Here is a 23,256-nt window from a genome sequence, read left to right on the forward strand (position 1 = left end):
CCTGTCCACTTCAGAACCTGGATCAGTTTTGCAGCTTGCAAATTTCCACCCGCTAGAACAGCATTTCTCCCCTCTCTATTAACAATAGCTTTTCTACCAGAATGAAAATACTGGGCGGGGGGGGAGGGGGTGCTATCCTCTAAGACATGCTAAAAATAAAAAGTCTGCTTGGCTTAATTTTTCACAATTTTATTGATCTTCATAAGCAGGCACTGAAGAGTGTAAAAAGTTAAATAACCTCTGTACACATTCCCAAGTGTTGTCAACTTCCCTGTCTCTCCCAGAGATCCTTTCAGTTCTAGACAGCAGGACCGGGATCTGGCCTGTTGATCTGGTTCCAGCTCACACCTGGGGGAGGAGTTGGCTGTGGTCACTGAAGCTGCTGGGCTGGAAGTTCAACACCCTCAGCTTTCCCATCTGAAGCTGCCAGGAGAGGTACAAGGGAGCAGGTGGGTATCCTGGTGACACTGAGGGAGGCTGTATGCAAAAGGACAAGAGGGAAGCACTAAAAAAGCAAAACAGGTGATTCACAGGGGGAATTTGATTCTTTGAACAGATACTGGGCCTATCCAAGTGCATCTTGAAGTCCAAATAGTTTTTGAACAAATTTAATTGTTCTTTAGCTGCCAGCTCTACAGAGACCAACTTCCAAGTGTGTTCCATTTGTGTAAAACCACATCTGAATGGCCCGGCCACTCAATAGCAAATGTTTTGTTGGGCAAGTAAATATTCCAGAGTACAATTTTCCACTGAAAATTGGCAACAAAAGAAAACATTTTAATTCTCTCATCCAACTGTCTGAGTTTTTTTTCACCCATAACTGCAGTTACACATCCATCACACAATATATCTCACGCCAGCCTCTGTAATGTCCATGCACTCTGAAGTCAATTTTACACTTTATCAGATAAAACTTTGATGCCACAGAGCTCTTCATCATCTTATAATACCTTTTACCTTATTGCTACTCCAATAAGACTGACAAGGCTTAGCAGTATATCAACAGAGAAGGTACAAAGCCCTATTGATCTGCTTGAAAAATCACTTTTTTCTATTTTTCATTTAAAAATATATTTAGCTCCTTTGAAATCATCTGTCAGCCTATGAACAAAGCACAAATGAAAACAAAACCCCAACCCCACCACCAAACATAAGTAAGAAGGTGATATAGAAGCAAAAGGCTGAAATTAAAAACATTATTTATGGGTAAAAATACTGGCCACTGTTCTCCTATCCATTCCCTAATCAATACTGGGGATAGATGAAGCTGAGAGAGTGCTAAGATTTAAGGGAGTGTGAGGTTTGGTGAAGAACGCTGGGCTTTCAAGGAAGGCAGCTGTTTGCTGCATGAAGGCAGCAGCAGGAAAGCTCAGGAGTCACAATGTTTGGCAGAAGCAGCTGCCAGGTGATCCCAGCGCTGCTCAAGGACAGTGCAGAGGCTGACCAAGGCACTAGAGCCATGACTGCAGCTAAAAGGATGGTTTGCTGGCCTGGAGACTGGCTCCTGTTCCTCTTGGCCTTGAAAGAAGGGCTTAACATGTTAATGGAATGTCCAGATCTGAGACTCTGCCCATAGAGCTGCATACATGTCAAATCAGTACAGACTGCCACTGTCTGAGACCAACAATATGTGGGGTATGCAGGTCAGGGCTTCAGTGTGAAAAACTACAAAAAGCATTTCTGTGAAAGTTAGAATAGGACCCTGAAAACTCCAGTGTCTTCTGAAGGCAACCATGAGACATTTAAATTTAGGTTCATTTACTAAAGTGTGAAAGCATTTTGTTATACCTCCAAAGCCAATCTTATGTACCAGACCAGAGGTGTTTTGAGGTCTCCATGGTACCAAAAGATATAGCTCTGACAGGCTCAAAAGTTCTGAGAAGTGTTGACAGTTTATTACACCTTCTTGTGATGGGGATCAATCCATTTGGAACAGCAATAAAAACAATTTTATCACAACTCTTTCTTTCACTTCTTGTCATTATCCAGTGCTTGTTCCAGCTTCAGAAATTAGATTACTTCAGGGCTTTTAGAGTCAGCACTGCACACAAGGACAGCTACCACGTTCCCACCTCCCACAGTTGCTACTGGCTCATTTAAAATTTTATCTTAAACAATTGCCACTGTGATCAAATCCATCACTACTTGAGCTCAGCAGCTAGCACAGAGTTAATGAACAAAAAAAACAATATATACACACCTGTCAGGAAAAGGCAAGTAATCCCTTATAAAGCAAAGTGACATATATGCCTGTGTTTTCTCTGCTGCACACTGGACAAATTAAGTTTACAGAAACAATTACCCAAACATTTCAAAAGCACTCCAATTCACCATAACACAGATTCCTTTGTGCCCCTTCTCTTTATGCTTCTGGTCCAGAAGTCATTTTTGCTGTCTCTATTTTTGAAAAATGGGGGGCAAAATAAAGTTCTGTTTAGTAGCACTGTAACATTTTTGGTTTGTCTCCAGCCAGGTTCATTCATTCTGGAATAAATACGTGTTCCACGCGAGGGACGTCCTTCCGCTGATGCGACACAACGCACAGGTAGACGAGGAAGAGGAGGCACAGCAGTGCCGTGACTGTGAGGAAGACGAGGAGCCCAGCAAACAGAGAAGGTTTCAGAGGCAGCTGGATCAGCTTCCCTTCTGCTGGAATCATGTTGGTGAGGCTTAACATGTAACCGAGGGACCACGCTATGCTGCTGTTGCCAACCTGAAATGAAGACAGAAGACTCCTATTCCCATGGAATTTTCAAAGACTCCAAGAGCTCAACTGCTGTTAATGGCAACTGCCCTTTAAATTAGCAAGGAGAAACATTTAGTGGAATATGCAAAGAAGATACAGAACCATTTTAAATTACCCTTTTCCTGTAGTTCCAGAAGATGGTAATAAAATTGTTCACTGGGATAAAGAAGCGAGACACAGGTATTGGAGGGGTACAGAGATGTGTGGTGTATATGCAGGCAGCCAGTTATGCAATTTTAAACAAACAAATAGAAAACCCCATGACCACTATGCCAATTCCTAAAATTCCTATTTTAGGAATTCTATTGCCTGCTATGCCAATTCCTAAAATTAGCCCCTCACCTTAGCCAAATCCCAGGATGTCATTTGAGTTCAAGCAAACAAAAAAAACCCACAAGGAGTCTCACCAATGTGGACAAAGAGGAAGTGAGGATAAAGTCCCCAAAGAGGAACTCTATTTATCATCTTTTGTTCCATGTTTGTTTTTGTGCCTGCAAATGAACCAAAACTAGGCTCTTCCATTTAAAAAAATAAACATAAATTAAAAACTTCTCCAAAATGGATGAAATAACAGCCGAGGGAGTATGTTTGTATTTGCTCCATGGTCCTGCTTTGCCGTCTTTCCCCAGTTCTAGTTTGAGCAACAGAGTTTACCAGTTTTCCACTCTCCTTTCCATTAAGTCATTGTCCTGCCACTTGATAAACAAAGGATCAAAAGGTAAAGTGTCCTCTGTCTTCCTCTCATCATGAGGTTTAAAACTTATAATTTTTGCAAATCATCTAGCTCTGGATCTCACCCAGATCTTAGCACTAGGCCAAGGTTCTTTTCATTGGTTGTGTTCACTAATTAAAAGGAAATATATACTGCTAGCATAGACAAAAAACCCACCCTCTAGTCATAGTAAGATTGTGCTGTTATCTCTAGGGTAGCTTAGCTGATCAGCCAACATTAGATCTTACTGTTTTAGTAGGGGCAGATCTAATAAAGAGAATGTAGTTTTGCCTTTTGGAGTTTCATGATTACCCTAGTGTAAAATCTAGGCAACAAAGGTATTAATTTTAAATAAGCCTTTTGGGGTTTTGTTTGTCTCAGTATTTTTATAGTCTTGGCTAAGCACAAGAAAATGTTGCTTTTTCTGGCTGCTCTTATTTGCTAGGGATAATACAATATATATTTAAATATGAAGACAAATCCACACCCCACGCCCCGCCCAGTGGAGATTAAGATCTCAAAGTACTCTATGCTGTTTTCCTGGTGGGACAGCTCAACTTTGGACACTCCTCCAGAGCTGCTAATGATTGTCCACCAGAGGTCAAAATAAGGCAAGAAAATGCTACTTGATTCCTTAGTGCACAAGTAATAAATATGACTATTCAGAAAAAATTGCTTTTGATTTCTCATTCACAGCCTGCCAGCATCCCCTGCAGCTAAGGGGATTTAGGCATACACCATGAAGATCTACAACCTATTCTTTTGTTGGCTTTGCATGCAAGTGCTGAAGCATTTCCAAACTATATGGACATTAGGAGACAGTCTGGGATAGGATTTTAGAGTAAGGCTTTGTGCAGCAGCAGAGAGGAAAAGAAATGCATTAATGACACAGATATTTTAAACCTTTCTCTGTCAACTGAAAGGCAATACCCCGTCAAAATACATCCTTATTCCAGAGAGCCAGATTATGGCACAGATGGATGAGCTGGGTGAGGATGAAAAGTGTCCTCGTTGCTTCATCACCACTCAGTGACTCCAGCCCTCTTTGCCAGTTCCTCCAGGGCTCTGCCAGGAGACTGCAAAGCACAGCTCTGCTCTCCAGCTCAGCAGGGCTGGCTCAAACTGACCTTGACTTGTGAGGTGTTTTAGGCAGATCACTGCCTGGAGCAAAATACTGTGGAAATGTTTAAACACAAGAGTTTGATTTTTGCTTAAAGCCCTTTAAAAGAATCTGTGTAGCATCTCCAAGTAATGCTGAGACCCCTGAAAACAGGCTGAGATTGCTCTTGGGGTTTGAAAAGTGGTTTTGTCTTATGCCAAACATTTGACAGTCATTTACCAAGGCTGTTTACAACCATTCTGTTTTTGCAGGCTGCTGCATCCTCTGTCTCCTCCTCAAGCTCATTGGATTAAAATGATAGTAATAGAAAATTATTATTCCTCACCTCCTTTTGAAAATGTATCTGTGGCCAAGTTTCTGCGTTGAAGTTGTAACCATGTACAAGCAAGTAATAAATGAAATTGGCTGAGAAACAGTAGGATCTAGCATATTTTTCTTCAAATTTAGGCAGCATAAACTGGAGCTGAAAGCAAAAGGCTTTTTTAAAAAAAACATGTTAATTATGGAAAATGCTTTGGGTTTTGTAACTAGAGACTATTTGGGTTCTAATTAGAAGTTAGTAACATTTTTTAGAAATACCAAGTAAAGGTGTAGACAACTAGATACAGGGATTCAGAAAGACTCTAAAAGTGACATAGCTTATGTAGTAAACAATGAAAATAAACAAAAAAATGCACATTGAAGATTGAGGATGTTATGGTTTCTAAAATTTCCATATCATCTCTACAGTGTGGTTAGAACTTTAAATGAAATTTTGAAACCTATTCCAAGTGTTAAGCATGACAGAAATACTACATGGTTTGAAGCACAGTGCAAAAACGAATGCTGGGTTGATACACACCTTTTGAAAGGTTCTGAACACATAGCTGGTCCATATTATTTTTATATCCCTCTTTTAGAGGTTTAAAATGGAAAAATCACAACAACACCAAAAACCAACCAACCAATCCACTTACCTGTGCCCAGCTCTGTGAACAGAAAAACCACATACTTGAATTGAAGTCATCTAGGGAAAATTGCCCAGATAAATTCAAAGCATTAATTGTATAGTAGAATCCAGAGAAAGCCTATAGAAAAGGAGTAGATGTCAGGTTACTTTCAGAACTAGAGAAAACAAGAGCATGCAAGCTCAGAAAGAAGGACACTGTTTGCAAACCTACCACAAAATTCCCTTTAACTTTTGGCTGATGTATTCCATTAAATGGACAGTCCTCTCTGTCTCTGCAAGCAGTGAGGTTAAACAATAAAGAAACCATCTCCTGGCACAGACCTGGGTCTCCTGTTCCATGGAAATTCACAAGCTGGTTTGGGTAGTAATTTGCTGGCCTCAGAGACTGTGTACATAGGCTGCCAAAGAAGTCCTTCATCATTAATGCTGTGTTATAATTTTGAGGGTAGCAGGGATTATCCACGTTGGCACTGGCCTTTGATTTCTGGGGGGAAAAAGAATCAAACAAAAACAAACAAGAAAACCCAAACAATAAATACTAGTCAAAAGCAAGAAAGACCTAATTTGGCATGAGCTACAGGAATCTTTCTGAAATGCAGATACATGTATTTTTGTTCACTGACATGACTGGTCAGCACAACACTGCTGATCAGTATAATTCATAGAAACTCTTTTCTCCAGAAGTCGTTCGCAAGATCAGCATAATATTTACAAGGCCGTTTTGTCAAATGGCATGGAACTCTCACTAATTTTTGACAAATATTAAGTTCTTTGAATGAAACCTGAGTGTGTTTGGCTACAACAAAGGACAGCTGAGATCTTACTGGAGTCTCCAGACTCCAGCAAAGGGAAGAGAACACAAGCCTAAGATGCTGCCCAGACAATCACTGAACACTTGCAAGAGCAACATAGCAAAGGGTCTTAAACAGACCTGGTGCAGCAATGCTAAAAGCCTTTTCTCAGCTTCATCTCTCCCATAGCACTGGTAGCTGTGAGTGTAGACATTGTAGTTGTACCCATACAACTTCACTTGCAAGGTGCTATTGAGGTGCTCCTCAGGGTCCTCAGGGATAAATGAAATTTGAGTGGAAGCTCCTCCAAGGTCCAGTGCACCCATGGTCTCTTTTCTGTAAGGATGGACCCATGTCCTCCAAAGGTTTCTCTACATGCAAAATTAAAAACAAGGCAAATTAGAAATATCATCTGCTTGTTCTCCCACAAGCTTTTCTACACTTTACTTCTTGAAACTTTCCCCCCCTTCTTTGTCCTACACTCTTTCAAAGAAAAAAACTATGAGGAAAAGGTGCAGATGTTTTTATGTAAGGGGGATGTACTTTCAGAGAGTCAAATGATCTTGAAAGATGGGAGAACAAATGCAGCATGGTGTTCCACTCAATAGGACAGCACAATGACCAAAGCATAGGACTAGCCAGAGCAGTGTCTATCCTAGAATGTAGGGAACTGAAATTCAGATACCCAGGAGAAATTGAACAAATCTGGATGGAAATGGTATGAAGATTTGCTTATTTCAAGGCAAGAAGAAATATTAAAGGAATAGAATACTAAGAGATCACAGAGATAGAGAGTGGAAATAGAGTGGAAAATGCAAAACAGTCAAATGAAAGCTCCATCAAAGTCAAAAGAGCAAGGACTCTTAATCTGCACATTTCCTCCACTGAAACTGCAGTCTGATCCATTCAGATGGCATTTTTCCCTACTACCCAAAATATTCCCCAAATTCTGTATTTGATCTACATAGTCACAGTGCCAAATACAGATTTTCCATGATTATCTATGTCAATATTTACCCAATGAGCATAATGAGAAGAATGCATACACAAGAAGGGAAACAATGGGGTTTATGGGCTAGCAAATACATTCAGGATAAAATTCTACAGTGAAAAATTCCCATAAACAATCCCTCACAGAATTTGACTCTCAGCCTGTTGTCACAAGAAAGGTCAGAATTTCTCTCTTCTACTAGCGATATTCCACACATGTCTTCACGGAACTCTCTGGACTAAACTGGTTTCACAGCATCTTGCAGTCCATTTTTATGAATTTGCCATATGGAATTTGATATTTGGATTATTAAAATTCATGTGGTAGAAGACTGACACCACCTTGAACTTCATGATGTCATTTTTGTTGCATGAAATGCATACAACAAGAAAAACTCCTACAGAATAGGTGATTCCAATACTCGCTTTCTTAGCATTGCAAGTCACCAGCACATTCACCATGAGCTATCACAGCACCAACAAGTAATTCCTTCTTATTTAATGGCCATGATCCGATGGAACCATTCAGTCAGGACAGCTAGCAGTACCCAGCAGTACTGGTTGAAATGAATTTAATTTCTGGTAAGACAATCTGGCAGAAGTGCTGTCGATGCTGAGGGCAGCACACTCCTGCCACAAATGCAGATGAGTGATTGAAGATTGTCCTGGTACAGCTTTTACTCTGAATGAAATCACACTGAATAACTGCACCTAAAAAGGGATCTTCCAACACATCTGACCCTCTCTCTGCTCTGAGGCTCCTGCCTGGTCCTATCACAAGTTCAAGAACAGCATGAGTGTGTTTTTATTGGTGTCACTGGGTCTGCACAGGACAGTGTGTTGCAGTCTACTGCTTGTAGCCTGCAGCATGTCAGCAGTCTTGGAAGGAGCTGTGGATGAATGATTTCTGGCTCAGCTGAGGCCTATTTGACCACCTTCAGTGCTTCAAACACTCTTGTCTGCTTATAACAAGTGAGCCAACACTGCCAAACAATTTGGAGACCCCTAAGCCAGGCAGGTCCTTCACCAGCAGGGATAGCAAATAAGCAGAAGAAAAGATCTATAGTTGGCACCACTGTCAAGACAATCAACACCTGTCACACTAAACATACCAATGCATTTAAGGGTGATCTAACCTTTTGGTTTTAGGTAAGATGCCCAGTATCATTTAGAGGAGAGTTTTTTGTGGATCAGCAATTTTACCTTTGCCATATCCCATTCCCATAACAACATATTCTTTCATTTATGTTTGCCCTGTGACTGCCACAAAAAGACCCTGTTAGACACTTCAGAGAAAAACAGAAGTTGCAACTATGACACTTTAACAGGCATGTCCTCTCAAACTTCTCATTTATAAGAGAGAAACAGTGAAAAGAAAACCATGCAGTTGTTTCCACACACCTCTAAGAAATTGCCCATTAAATAGTTGGCCGTTATCCATCCATACACCCCTTCCTCTGGCCCAGTTATGATCTGCGCACCCCTAAATTCAAAAGGTTGTGCTCTGAAGTAGCTTTGAATGCTTGCAAGGACTTCATTGGCTGCCGACTCATTTTGCAACCTAAGCAATTCACAAAACATGAGACACTGAGCATCTGGAAAGGCAATTTCATCTTTATTGTTCACTGACTAGCAATTCAAGAAAACTCCTACAATCACCTAATAAATGAAATAGACATTATTTCCCTAAAGGGGAAGCTTAGGAGAGGGAACAGCCAGTATCCAGCATTGTTTCAGCAAGCAACTCCCTCAGTATGTACCAACCCGACTCTTTATCATGCAAATTCATGGGTGGGTTTTTTTCTCTTCATATATTCTTTATTCTTTGTGAACTGAGTGTTTATATGACAGCTTCTGGTAAAAACAGTCCTGGAATCTCTCTTCCAGCTCTCTTTAGCCACATAACAAATATAATAAAGCCAGTTTGTGCCAGGGCTAAAGCCACAGACAGACCCCAAAAGCCATATCACATCAGATCACATCCACACTCAGAATGCAGTGCCTAGCTTCCATCTGCCTTTGCTGCCCCTGGATGTGCACAAACATCATCTGTTTACATAACACTGTATTTTATGACAGATGTGAAAGAGAAAATTAAACTCTTGCCTTCTCCAAAATAAAGTGAGCTTCTTTTCAATACAGCATAACAGAGTGGTTTTATGCAGACACGCTTTCCCTCTCAGAAAAGTTTATTAAATTAAATTGGCTGGGCTCCATTTCCTTTTGAGATGGCCAATTTCCAGTGGGTAAAAATGCATCCAGTACATTTTTCACGTTCTGTTTTCACAGACTGCTCTGCTAGTATGCATACAGAGCAGTTCAAGTTTCTGCCATACCTCAGCAGTCTCATGCCAGCTGTAGCCCCCAGATAAACAGAAGTGTTTTTATGCAGATGAACTGGTATTCTCTCCTTCACTTTATTCAGACAGTCATCAAGAGGCTTGGCAAGAGCTCCAGGGCTACTCCCATAGCTGGATATACCAGGGCCTGAAAGAGAACAAGGAGATAGATTTCATCCTGCTTTGCCAACTACAAATTAGCCCAATTAGTAAACAGGTGTTAAGAGAAAGACATTTCCCCCTTGCCCCCCCCCAAAGTAACTGCAAACAAGGGTAGGATGGCTGAAAACTAGGAGTGCTTATGGAATGAACAATGTGGATGTGGTGCCTGTGCATTTCAGGATGCACAGAAATGGCTCTTGAATTCATAGAGGTACAAGTCTGCTCTGGTGCATGAACTAGAGAACAGCTTTCCAAATTTCCAAAGCCTTCAAAGAGCAGGAATGAGAGCCACACTATCCTGCATAAGGCATAGCTATTTGAACTATTAACATCAAAGTCCTGCCTTGCTCAACACTCCAAGGACCATCAGGATCTTGACTTGTTTGGGCTCAACTTGGGTGTAAATAAAACATTCTTTACTGAAATTCCCTAGCTGAGGAAGTTGCATGGAAAACAACTGCCAGAACTCCATCTGCCTCTGTAACAGCCATTTCTTGCACAACCTGGTCCCAAGCTAAGCAAAAGGTTAGCCTTTTGCTTAGCCACCTTTCTTAATTCCTAATTTAATTTCTTAGTTGAAAAGAGAAACCATTTATGTTCAGTCCCATTGCATTGACAGAAATAGAAGAAAAAAATATGTTAGCCTTTACAGATTCCACACTCCAAAACTTCTGTTTTGACTGTGTAAATTTCAACATAAACATTACCATATCATCATTAGATGTTCACAGCCCTGGTTTTGAAATAAGACTTTCTGAAAGTCTTATGTGTAGCACAAACAGGCCTGAAACTGGAAGGAAAGCTGCTCCCAGAGGAAAACAGAGCAGTAACATCCTCAACAGCTGCCATTGCCTCACACTTCTTTGGTGGCTGCAAATTCCCATCTCCCAGTGTTCAGACAGAACAGGGCACAAGGCAATGACCATGTTCTTCTGGACAACTGCCTGCTTTGCCAATGCTTGGAGCCTTACCAGGTCAGATTAACTGCACTATAAAGTAAGGATTTTGATTTGGGGCTGGTTCCTATACACAAAGGCAGAGGTACTTAATAAAGGCAGAAATGAAGTAATAAAACCACCACAAAACTCACAGAGCAGTTGATCATTTGACCTTCAAGTTCAGTAGGTGTGTGAAAATCTGCCTTCTATTATGCCCAGAGCTATCCCCCAGTTTAAGTGCTTATGACTGGTTAGAGGGTCACTAAAGAAACACTGACAGATGTGTTCACCACTGTCACCCACAGCTCAGCTGGGGACATCTGCCATGAACCAGCCCTCTGTCTCCTCCAGTGCAGAGTTATCCAAGACCAGAAGGCTGAGCCCTGGTGATTCTGTACACTGAGGGATGTGGGAGTACTTGGCTGCTCATGGCTAAGGCCATGAACCTAGGAAGTTCACAGCAACTTGGACTGCTCGTTTTTGTAATTTATTTGTATTCCCCAGAGGTAAAACAAAAACAAAACCAATTCAAGAAAATTCAAAAGGCACTGCTGTTTTGTTTGGGTTTTTTTTTTTTTTTTTGAGAAGAAGAATAATGCAGTTTGTGCATTTTTCCCAAACCAGAATTCCTAAAGGCAAACATTCCTAATGAGTCAAGACATGAGTTAGCAGAGTGTACCCCTCCCCTCTGCAGGCTGGCCACCATTCCAGCAGTTTGTAAGGACATTTCATCATTAGACACATGGCAGTGCATTACTCCTATTCATGTTACAGTTGCTTTCCTTTCCTTGTTCTGGAATTGCTGAGAATGTCCACACATATGTTTAACACTGAAATAGAAATGCTGGTGCTGTTAAGAAACCATTGCCTTCTACTCCCTGTTACTCATGGGCCTCTGTGGCTACATCTCCAGCATCTATTTCCAGACACAAAGAGGGATGCAAGACTTCGCAAGATCATGACTGAGACAGAAGGAAAATATTCTCTTTGAACACTGCAGTTATCATCAAAGAACAGAAAACCTGATTTCCCTCCCCTCCCTGACCATCTGTCTTCACAAAATGTGTGGCATTTCCATAACTTTGCAAGCTGAGTCAGACATCACTGAAGTTGATGAAGAGTTTCTATGAAGGAATCCACAACCTCCTAACCATACTGGAGTGTGATCAGAAGTCAGCCTAGTCTGTCTGTCTGTCTGTCTGTGAGGAATCAATTCAAAACCTCAGACAAAAGACAGGGCAGGTAGGCAGTGGTACCTGTGGGACATCTTCAGCTGTGCACAGACACAGGTCTTCCTTAGACAGAGGCCACAGCTACATATTTGATAAAACAATGACGTCCTGTCAGAAATAGTTCTGCCAATTTTACTCAGTATTACTCAATTTACCACTAGTTCTGTAACGTGGAGAAGCTTAATTAACAACTAACACCTAACAAGAGCTAGATTCCCATTCTTCTAAAACTCCTTTTATTCCAAGCTATTTCAAAATATATATAAGACTTTTATTCTGAAAGCAACGCAAGGACTGAACATTAACAGGTCCTGACTGTCTTTAGATTGAATTCTGTCTGCACCAATCATGCACTGCCATGGAGTAAATCAAATTTTGCCACAATTTCCTTTCTCTGGTGCAATGATTAGAGCAGCTTACTGTCTCAGTGGAAAAGAACTAATGCTGACAGAAACAGACATAGTCGGGATGGGATGGGATGGGAAATAAACAGTACAAGCAAGGCCAAAAACAAGTAAGGAACTTTCCTTTGAGCTCACCTTTCACATTGCACTTGAAGGTTTGGCTCACTACTCCCGTGTTGTTTTCTTTTTCTGCTGGCCACTCATAGACATAGACTGTAGTCCGAGAGGATCCAGCATCAAGGACTATTCCATACTGGGGATTAAGAAAGAATACATTAGATGAAGAAACAAACAATGACAGCTTAAATGCCCATGTGCAGCTGCACTGCACCAGCAGACATTTAGAAAATGCATGCACAGTGTATTATTTACAAGAGAGATTAATTTGAGTGTTAGGCGCTTAGGCATGAATCCAACAGCCAAGCACAGAATGAACCTGGCTGCAAACCAAGGAACATGCTACATATCTTCAATAATTAATTCAGTGGGGATGGAGAATGCTCATCTCCTTTCAGCATCAGGTTCAAAACCCACACTGACAAATAGATAACACTGTGTTAAGGCCTGATTTTGGAGCAGGTTCATTTCCCTTTATCCCAGTCCATTCCCTGAACACAGAAGGGTTTGATATCTAAGCACAGGCTTTAGATTCAAGGATGCACAAGGGATCCATAAAGCTATGAGCAAAGAGGTAAAGTACCTAAGAGTTGACAGTAAGAATGATGTAACAAGTCTGGTTCTTTCCTAATTGCCCCATAAACCTCTCCCTTGGAGTGGTTTACTCCATCTGAGAGTTTGCCTCTGAGAACAGGCTGTGCCAGAGCATGAGACAACACAGAGGGAAAGAGAATCAATGTTACCCCATGATTATTTATAAAATAAATGAGAGATGTTTAAATTATTTGCCCCAGGTCCCCTGGACTCTGGGATTAAAGCACAGGTTTCTCCATCCCACCCCACTGCTCACCAGACCAGTCTTTCCCCCTTGCCCATATTTTATGGCAGGAGAAAACTGAAGTAACTGGGTAGGCAATCTCATAAAGGGAAGCAAAATGCAATTTTGGTGTCCTTTTTATGATCCCTGCAAGTATGTTTAGCTCTTCCAAAGTCACCCAATTGGTGGGAGCCACACAGTATGGGGTTCATTTTTCTGTCAGCTTTTTTCTTTTGAAACAGACAGATGCCCAGGAGCCTGACAGTACTGAAAAATGAGAGCCTCCATCTGTCTGCAAAGCAGTAAGGGCCCCTGTAGCAGGCTGATAAAATTCATCCCACTGCCTCCCTGGGAGGGAAGGATCCAACTGGGAAGGATCACTGCTTCAGGTGGCAAACCATTCAGCTTCCACACCTGATTATTCCCAGCTTCTACTGTAATCCTAAAAACTCCTGGCCCCCAAAGAATACCAGCAATACCAGTCTAGTCTGTTTCCACAGAGGACTGTTAGATAATGAAAATTTCATTTATAGTTATGCAGACAATATTTACCCTGATCCACTAAAAGATTAAAAGCCTCCACAGACACTACCAAACTATAAAGATACTCCTCCACAGATACTATCAAAGTACCTCATCAGGTTCTGTTTCAGTAACTACTTTAGCAGAAATAAATTGAGAGAAATGTTTCCTCTCCTTGGAAGACGTGAGCACCCTGGAGGTACATAACACAGTAATGGTCAAACTGCTTAAGGACTACTAATTCAATCTAGTCTCAGTCAGCTTAAAGTGCCAAACATAAGCTTTTAACTTGGCTACTTTTAGAGCTAACTATGCCCAAGGAGAGCTGGAAGACAATGGAAGCATGTTTACCTCAGTTAACTGTGGGCTTTTTGAGCTACTTCCTCCTTCCCCTGCATTTCCTAGCCTCCTTCTGGAAGTAAGAGATTTCCATCCCAAAAAGTATTGGTATACTTATTTGAATCCATGTGTGATTTACAATTTTTTAAATTTTCTTTCTCCCCTTCCTTCTCCTCTATGTTTCCTACACATCCTTAATGTATAGGAAACATAGATGCTCATTTTTGAAAAGGTCTCTTGGGCCCATTTCAAGGTGACTCATGAAGCCACTCAGGACTTGTGTGAGCTCCCTGTGTCCAAACAGCCTCAAAAAGTGGTGACCAGTGACAACTGCACCACATGTTAGGACCAAGATCAATCTTTAGTTAAAAAAACAGAAATGGCACAGGATGTTGCATCTTAAAAAAGGTGAGAGAATTCTACAAGCCTTGTCTTAGCAAGTTGCCAAAGACAAACTGGCTGGATTAAAATTTTCTAGGGATGTTAGATTTCTGTCCAAGTTGCATGTTGGATCACCTTTGTCTGCCCTTTAAGGGCAAGCAATGCCTTCCTGCTTTGAAATGCACTGTGAGAGCATTGGCAAACCCTTATCCCAGGCTAGCAGCTATTAAAGAACAGAACTACTTTTTCTCTCCTTTTTCCTTTCTCCTTCAACTGTCCTGCTGAGTATTTCCATCATCTCAAAGGCCTGGTGATTCCATAATATCCAAGAACTGCACCATCCACTCAATGGTTCAGATTAGTCAGACAAGACAGGGAGACACCATCAACCCAGAAAAGTTTCAGAGTTCTGTTTTCTAGTCCAGAGGAAAAAAGAAAGAAGAAAAGGGGAAAACAAAGTGACTTGAAGGGAAATGTTTAATATGGGAATATGGCTTTGTAGGTACATCCTGAGGAGTAATAAAACCAACAGATAAGCAAGCATAAGCCCCAGGATCCATCACCTTTTCAGCCTGGGTAGCATTCCAATAGGAGGACTTAGAGATGCACAAACCCTTGAAGCAGGCACAGTTATGGTGGATCACCTGCCTTCCAATCACTTTGGAAGCTGCCAAACAATTTGGAGAGAAGCTGACAAGCTAAACCAGTTGCAGGGAAGATGGAGGTCACAAAAGTGGATCTATGCTAGACGCACGCTTCAATTCAGCTGCATGGGTTTGAACAATTTTTAATCAAGTACAACTGCCACAAACAATGCAAAACACTTCCTAAGAGCCAAAAGAGACATGAAAAATTTAGGTATTGAAAACTGTAGCACCTCTGTCATGGTCATATTTTCTAGGAAAACCCCTTGCCCAGGATTTCTCTCCTGGGAAGCTGAGAGGCCTCAGAGAAAAAGCAAAACAATATTATCTCATTTGCTTCTCCTGTGTTTTGCTGCTTTGGAATGTGGTTGGAGATTGTTTATCCAACATGTGAATTGTTTTTACTTTTTGGCCAATGATGGCCAAGTTGTGTCAGACTCTGGAGAAGAGAGTCACAAGTTTTTAAGTAGTATCTTGTTAAGCCTTCTGGAAGTATCCTTTCTGCATTCTTTAGTATAGTTTAGTATAACATTCTTTTATATCATATAGATCATAAAATAATAAATTAGCCTTCTAAGAACATGGAGTCAGGTTCATCTTTCCTCCCACAACAGAGGACATCGAAAATATCACACATTTCGAGGGGCAAATTAAAAAATACAATAATGAAGTGGGTTTTTTTTTTTTTCTCTAGGGCTCAGAAAACAGCAGTAGACAAACAGATTTTTTTTTTTTTTTTTTACTTGTATAAAGGCTTATTTCATTCAGCGCTATCACCACTTCTCCACTGAGGACATTTGTGTTTTCTTCATCACTCTTCTCACTTCATGGTGTGTGTCAGTGAGTCATGAGTCCTCTCACTGCCCCAGCCTCATGCAATGGGCAGGCCCTTCCTGAACTAATCACTGGCTCAGTCTTCAGATAATCCAGCCATCAAGGATCCAAAACATTCAATTTTGCAACAACAGTTTAAAATACCAGTGGCACAGCATATAGTTTATCTCTTGTGCCACAATGGATGCTCTCAACATACATCTTGGGAAAGAGCTTTTGTGCCACAGGTAACACAAACAGTAGTAACAGAAGAACGAGGCCATTTACAAAAAATAAATCTGCTTTCATCATGTTGTTGCCATAATTAATTTCAAACAACCATTAAGTTCAGGACACCAAGTTAAGTAATTTCCAGGCTCCATATCAGCCAGGTACTGGAGGGCTCCATTGGCTTACCAAGGTCCTCCTTCTACCTGTGAATTTCTTGTGAATGTAAATTACTCACTGAGGACAACTCAGTGTCTCAGGAATCAGACTCAGGGTCCTCCATATCACCTGCATTAGCAGGCTTACAGCCCAAACTCAAACCCAAGGCCAAGGCACACCCAGTAGAGGAAACAGCAGCCTTTCTACAGACGCTGCTGTGATTCAGTAAGCAAAGCTCCCCCCTTAAACCAGCTCCAGATACTCCAGGTGGTTCCAATGCTTCCTCAAAGAGGAAGGTAAACAGATTTATCATTCTGGATGTGAAACTGAATTAAGGACAAACACAAAAGATGTGCAGGCTGTCTTTTAGATAGTGGCTGCAGCCTTGTCCTGCCTTCAGCTGGGATACATGTCAGTCCAGTCCTGCCTTGCATGAAAACTGGTGGGATGTGAGGCTGCTGCAAGAAGCCATTGGGGCTCAACAGAGCACATGCTCGAGGCACTGTGGCCCCATGCACAAGCCCAGCACACTCCCCCTGCCACACCACACAAACACATAAAAGAGGTATCAGAATTATAGTTTTATCCTGTTGTCTGACTCACACACAGCACCAAATGATTCAGACAAAGCCAAAGGTGTTTATAATCCCATGAAGTGCAACGAGGCATTAGCCTATGGTTATCAGTGTGTGAACTATCCAGTTAAATACTCATGCAGATGGAAAGGTAGAAGGGACTTCAAAGCAAAATCTGACAAGAGGATCGTGGGAAAAAACCAGTACCCTACATATCCTTAGAAAGGTATTTTCTACAGCTTTTCCTCATTTGTTTACATCTCTCATTGAAGAACCTGCACACATATTCCACAGCAGAAGGCATAACCTGATCTTCAGAGTATTTCAGTTTGTCTTTTGCAGTTTGCTCTGCCCCCCTTAAAGAAGTTACTTTGCTTCCGTTAGCATCCAGCAAGTCCCAACACGTGGTAAAGGATCAAGTGCATACTTAGAGCCCAAATGCTTTTGATACACAGGAGCAATTTGCAAAACTGTCAGCATAAACTTCCCAGCTGTGCTTGGGGCCAGAACTTAAACTCTGGGTATTTCCCACTTCAAAATTATTCTAAAATTACTTCCAATTTCTGGCAAAACTAAAAAAAAAAAAAAAAAAAAAAAAAAAAAAAAAAAAAAAAAAAAAAAAGAGGAGTGAGATATTCGCCCCATTTGGCCTTTCAGTCCTAAAGAAGACATAGCCACCACAGAGAGGGAATCAAGAAATACTTTTCCTGCTTTGCTACTGACCCTTGACCAATTATCTTTTTCTCTCAGCTTCAGTTTTCCCATGATGATATGATTAAACATTAATTTATGGCTGTAAGCTCATTTGAATCACCCCATAAAAATGAGTTTAGAAAGGCACATGATTAAATACCAGTTCAAAACATTGTTCTCCTTCCTGAGGTTGCCTAAGACTTACCTTAAGCCCTGGGGAGAGGACCTGTTGCTGATTTATCTGAATCACTGCAATGGCAATAACAAGGACTATGCTTAGAAGAAGGAACACTTGGGCAACAACACTCGGGGTTCTGGTGAGCATCCTGAAACGACAAAGTGGGAGGCACTTAGGGAACTTGAAAGGATTTGGCGATTCTGTCTTAAAGCCTGAAGTCCTGAATCAGTTGAAACTCATAAATCTAATTTCATCAACTGGAACACCTAGTGGAAATTCCATCTCCTCCTCCAGAAGTGCCTGGTGTTTTGCAACCACTGACTGTTTATTGTCTGGAAGGCCGTGTCTGTGTTGTCATGCTAACCATGCCAGATTTCACCCTCTGCCTGCCCAGTTTGCACGGCGGTGGTGCCTACATGTAGGTGCCTGCTCCCCAGCTCCCTGCCCCAGGAAAGGCAGGCTGTGGGCACACAGGTCAGGGCTAGTGCTTGCCCAATGCTTCCCTGGGCTCCTGCAACACAGCCACAGCCATGGCCAGGCTGCTCCACTGAGTGCACCTGGAGGCTTCTGCCAGAGATGCAAGGTTGGTGTCCACAAGAGGTGCAGACTCCTTCAAGAAGTGGTGCAAGAAAGAAATAAAAAATAAATTTAAAAGGAGGTTTTAAGAGTATTAAAGTAGGCGTCTTTCTACTAACAGCTGATGAAATGCGTGTGTGTGCGTATTCCTATTATTATCACTCTGCACTGCACATAAAATATTAAATATACACTTTAACTCTGAGATTTTGCAATGAAAAGTTACTAAGTCTAAGTAAGTCTAACAGGGTTATGTTGGACAGACCCCAAGGTGGCATTAAACATGCACCCTAACAATAAGGCTATTTATATGTTCATATCCTCTAGAAAAGTTTCCTAGAATTCAAATGCGGTTTAGGTTTCCTGCAACTTCTGCTCATCCTTTTCCATGTCCCTGCCCGGACATCTCTTAACCCCAAGAGATCATCCAGTACCTCTGAATACTGACAATCCACATTTCAAAATCCTCTGCTCCCCAGGCGTTGAGGAGGAAAGAGGCAACTGTAGGGACAGGGCAAGCTTAGAAGTGTCAGAGGAGCACAACAAGGAGAACTTGCTGGCCTTTGTTATTCCAGAAACCATTGGTTTTAGCACAGAAAAATCAACATAGCCTGGCTTGATCTATCCTGAGTCACATCTCCTACTTCTTCTTTACTGATTGTTGAACATACCAGTGCCTGCTCAGGACTGTCCTGCTGTTTCAGCAATCACCAGTGCCAGCCTGTGCTGCGGACAGGAGCTCAGAGGAGCTCTCCAGTCCATGGCCAGAGCACACTGGGTCAGCCCCACTGTACCCCAACACATGGCCCTGTCCCTAGCTCCAACCAGAGCCCCAGGGCTGAGGGAGAAGGCAGAATGAATGCTTCTCACACAGCTTCCCTTTTCTAAACCCCATGGGCTCTGCAGCCTGGGTACCAACACCTATGTTCACATTCAAAGGACAAGAAAGAAATTTGTTTTGTTCTGGGATTAGCTTCACACTGAGCTTTGCTTATGGCGACTGCTTTCCTTCTTTTTCTTGCTCTTTCTGTTGTGAAAACTATCTCAAATTGGCTTTTGGAAACTCTTTTGACACATCTTACTTCCAAAACATAATTTTTTACACTCATTACCTCCCTTTTCTAAATCCATATGGGCTCCTTTTTTACTGCCTATCTGCTCTTCCAACACTTTCTTTCTTAGCTTGGTAATAGCTTTATCATCTTAATCATCAGTCAGTTTAAAGAGAAAATTACCAGCCACATTGGTGATCTATTTACTTCTCCTCATTGCTTCACTATCCTGAGGCATTGAAAGATCATGTACACAGTGCAGAAATGATAAAATGAAATCTTTATTTTACCATTACAAAATATGTTAACACCTATACTGTAACCTGCAGGACATACTAATAAGAAGTATTTTAATGTCAGAACCTACTAATTAGAAGTATTTATATGCATCAATTCCTTTTTGAAAGGAGAGACCAGATTCTTAACTACACATTTATGAATAACCATCTGGATAAAATACTTTAAAGGGACAAAAAGTCATTAGCTTTCAGTTGTACATGGATATATCTATATAATATTATAAAGTGACTGAAAGAGAACTATCTGCTCACAACCCAATATATACCAGTCACTCCTGGATCAAAGTACTGATGTTCAGTGCTGGAAAAAACCAAGTTGTCATCAAAGAAAAAATGTGCAGGACAAATGACTCTTTGAAAAACCAAAGCATTATGAAAAAACAAAGCAATAGTGACTATTAGACTCTTAACACTTAAGTCTTGAATGATTAAATATTTTCTGCGTCCATTTCTGGGAGAAGATGGGAAATCTTGGTTTGTTGAATTTCCCATGTGCTTACCTGGTACCAGGATTTGTCTTCATCAGAGGTGATTTTTCTCTTTTCAGAAATCTTTTTAGGGAGGGAGCATGTAAGGTAAGGGCAGATCACTTGACACATTCCTCACACAATCTTGTCCCATCAGCAATCAGGACAATTTCATCAGAGATAATCTGCAAATCCTGATTTACACAACAGCCTCTGTATCAAAAGGGCACCTTACACTCTGTGACCCCTTGAAGTCATCGCCCAGCTGGGACCTTTGCTGCCTTGCCACATAACTGGATCAGAAGCACAGGGCTGTGTTTACCTGTGGCTACACTCAGATCTCAGCCTCACACACCAGGCAATACAGTCACATTTGCCCATTCAGTGAAATCTGTAGAGATATCACACAGTTCATTCACTCCACAGTTAAAACAGAGTGTTAAGGTAAGGAACTCTTGCTATCATTGTGCACTTGTTGGCAAAAAGACAAATAAAAGGTGTTAACCGACTATCAAAGCCCAGTTGCCTTCCATTATTAAAACAACACCATCCTGAAGCAAGAAAGAGCATAAATACATATTTTCCAGTTAATTACACTGGGCCACACGTGAGCACACTGGAAGGATCACTTTCTTCACCTTACCTGCAAGCAAAAAGAATTCCTGCCTGCAAAGGAAAACACACTCGACTTCTTTATGCCACCAACATTTGAACTAAGTTAAATGCACACCAGTAAAAATTACTGAGCTGAAATTCCTTTCCCCAAGTAATTTGAAACACCAAATTCACTTCTTTTAGGCACTGACCTGTTTGTTCATAGGGTGGGTAAGCGTGCGCCTTTCTTAACGCTGTAACCTGAGGGATGCAAACACGTTACCATTTACTTCAGACGAGGTCGACAGGTGAATGTTTCAAGTGCTGTAGGGGGAAAACAACAACGACAACAACCAACCAAACAACAACAAAACCAATAAAAACTGAAACAAACAAAAAAACCCCCACAAAACAAATCCCATAGTACTAAAACCCCAACATCCACAGCACTTTAAACCACATGGTGAAAACCTGCGAGGTTTCACACGCCTCCCTTCGCAGGAGAAATTAAGTCAAAACAAGCACATGGACACAAAATCGCGGCTGAAGCTTTCCCTCACCTCACTGCCGTCCCGGATGAGAAAGCTTCACACGATGAACGTGATTTGCGAGAAAACACCAAACTATGCCCCCAAAATAACCTCGGAGAGGCAGAGCGACACCCCCGCCGCGTTGCCGGGGTAGCAGCCGCCCTTTTCCTCACCTAATCCCGGCCTCCTTGCGGGATCCCGGCCCCACCACGCCCCAAGGTACCTCCGCAAGCCGGGCTTGCCCGCCCGCTGCCGGGATGCGGAGCGCCGGGAGCCGGCGGCGCGCTCGGAGCGCCTCTCCCGGGGGGATTTGTGGAGAGAGCCGGTGCCCGCCCCGTGCTCCTGTATTTCCAAACAGAAGGAGAACAAACAAACGAAAAAACAACTTGCAGGTTAAAAAGAAAAAAATGAAACGAAATGAAATCCGGATGGACTGAGTGAGGCGGAGGGAGGAGCTCTGCGGCGAGTGGAGCAGCCGGGGCGCCCCCGCGGCGGGGCTGAGCACGGAGGGGATGCAGCAGGGCTGGGAGGGCACCGAGATGCCGCCGCAGAACCCCCCTGGCACGGCCGTGCCTCCCTTCCCTTCCCTTGCCCTCCCCTCCTCCGGGGCTTCCCGGAAACGCCGCTCGGGATTTTGGCAGCTGGTGCGGCGGGGTGGTGCTGCCGCCCCTAAATCACATTCCTCAATTCCCTCCCAACGCGAGGGCACAAAGGGGATTGTCTGGAGGTGGGTGAAAGAATCCCTGCCTCTTCTAAAAGGAACAGGTGCTTTCTCAGGTAGGCATTTCTCCGAGCCCAGAAATCAGCAGTCCCTCCGCTCTCAGGGCTACCTTTCCATCCAGGTTCCAGCGTACAGGCACCACTTGTTTTCTAGTTTTAGTGGAGTTCTTGCCAAACCTAGGCTGCTCAGTGGGCTTAGCACATTCCCAGAAGCAGCGTCACAGATCCTGCCGTCCAACCTGTGTGACCAACACAGCCAAGGATCATCCTGCAGCCTGCAGGATGGGTTTGCCAGGGACACGAGCTCTGGAATCACAGCGAGACTCTCCAGCTTATCTGCCACCATTTGCTCATTGCTCTAGGATTCAGAGTCACATAATGTAAAAACCCAAATGCATCTCTTTGATTCTTTTTCTCACAAAGATGTTGAAGAATTACAGCATCTTTGATTTTTGGATAAAGGAGAACAAGAAACCAGCTGCAGCCTTGTGAACCATCTGTAAGCATCTTTTTATAATCTACTCCCATTTTGGGAGTGGAGGCAATTTTCTCTTTCTGATGACAACACATTATTAAAGCTGATTTAATGATGATCTTGGGAGATCAGTTCAGTTATTTCTAGCACATGAAGACAAAGCCTTTCATCCGTCCTGCTTGCCTGACTGTTGCATGTAATTTATTTCTTTTGTATGATTTCCATTCATGTGGAATGTTTTTCTTCTCCCTTCCAAATGTATTTAAGGCCCTTGGTCCAACTGACTGCATTGGCAAGTCACCTGAATCTGCTCAGGTGTCCATTTAAAATGACAAGTGAGCTGGATTGCTTACCCCACAGAAAAACATTTTATTTTTATACAATCAAACATGAACATTTTGAAATAGAAAGTAAAATGTCAACCAGTCCTACACAAGTGACTAAAATTCAATGCTTGCAAAGACAGCAAACCTCCCTTCTATATCATCTACTTCTACAAAAACAGACATACAAGATTGTTTTCTTTCTGCACCATTTCCAAGAGCTGGGCTGTTGCACAAGCTGCTCTTCTTGTGACTATTTCAGCCGGGCTAAAATCATGACAGCAGCACAAGTGATATGGGCTAAAAAATCCCCCAGCTGGTTCAAAGTCCAGGACACTGCTCCAAAATCAGATGGACTAGAAGAAAGATTC

General features: G+C 42.1%; 1 protein-coding gene across 12 annotated transcripts; it reads right to left on the reverse strand.

Annotated features, from left to right (window-relative positions):
* Positions 1–173: 173 nt before the first annotated feature.
* ENTPD3 (ectonucleoside triphosphate diphosphohydrolase 3) lies at positions 174–22,494 on the reverse strand. 12 transcript variants are annotated; one of them, XM_074539340.1, is made up of 13 exons: positions 22,198–22,494; positions 21,591–21,709; positions 21,050–21,161; positions 20,277–20,327; positions 17,877–17,997; positions 12,519–12,636; positions 9,645–9,795; positions 8,710–8,869; positions 6,459–6,689; positions 5,739–6,011; positions 5,535–5,645; positions 4,904–5,041; positions 174–2,713 (listed from the first exon to the last, which is right to left on the reverse strand). In XM_074539340.1, the coding sequence occupies exons 4-13, from the start codon at positions 20,297–20,299 to the stop codon at positions 2,480–2,482; spliced, it is 1,560 nt and encodes a 519-aa protein (XP_074395441.1). In that variant the 5' UTR covers positions 20,300–20,327; positions 21,050–21,161; positions 21,591–21,709; positions 22,198–22,494; the 3' UTR covers positions 174–2,479. The 12 variants fall into 12 exon arrangements, with proteins under 12 accessions (XP_074395441.1, XP_074395437.1, XP_074395435.1 ...); XM_074539336.1 differs by having other exon boundaries at positions 21,050–21,098; positions 21,398–21,709; XM_074539334.1 differs by lacking the exon at positions 22,198–22,494 and having other exon boundaries at positions 21,541–22,153.
* Between the last annotated feature and the right edge of the window lie 762 nt (positions 22,495–23,256).

The sequence above is a fragment of the Zonotrichia albicollis genome, chromosome 1 (genome assembly GCF_047830755.1).
Source record: "Zonotrichia albicollis isolate bZonAlb1 chromosome 1, bZonAlb1.hap1, whole genome shotgun sequence".
NCBI lineage: Eukaryota > Metazoa > Chordata > Aves > Passeriformes > Passerellidae > Zonotrichia > Zonotrichia albicollis.

Excerpts from the sequence above, each read along its gene's own strand:
- ENTPD3 (XM_074539340.1), bottom strand. The coding sequence starts at position 20,299 with ATGAAGACAAATCCTGGTACCAG. Across the intron at positions 6,690-8,709 it reads TAATGGGCAATTTCTTAGAG|AGAAACCTTTGGAGGACATG; the intron begins GTGTGTGGAAAC and ends TTTTGCATGTAG. Across the intron at positions 2,714-4,903 it reads AGATACATTTTCAAAAGGAG|GTTGGCAACAGCAGCATAGC; the intron begins GTGAGGAATAAT and ends TCTTCATTTCAG.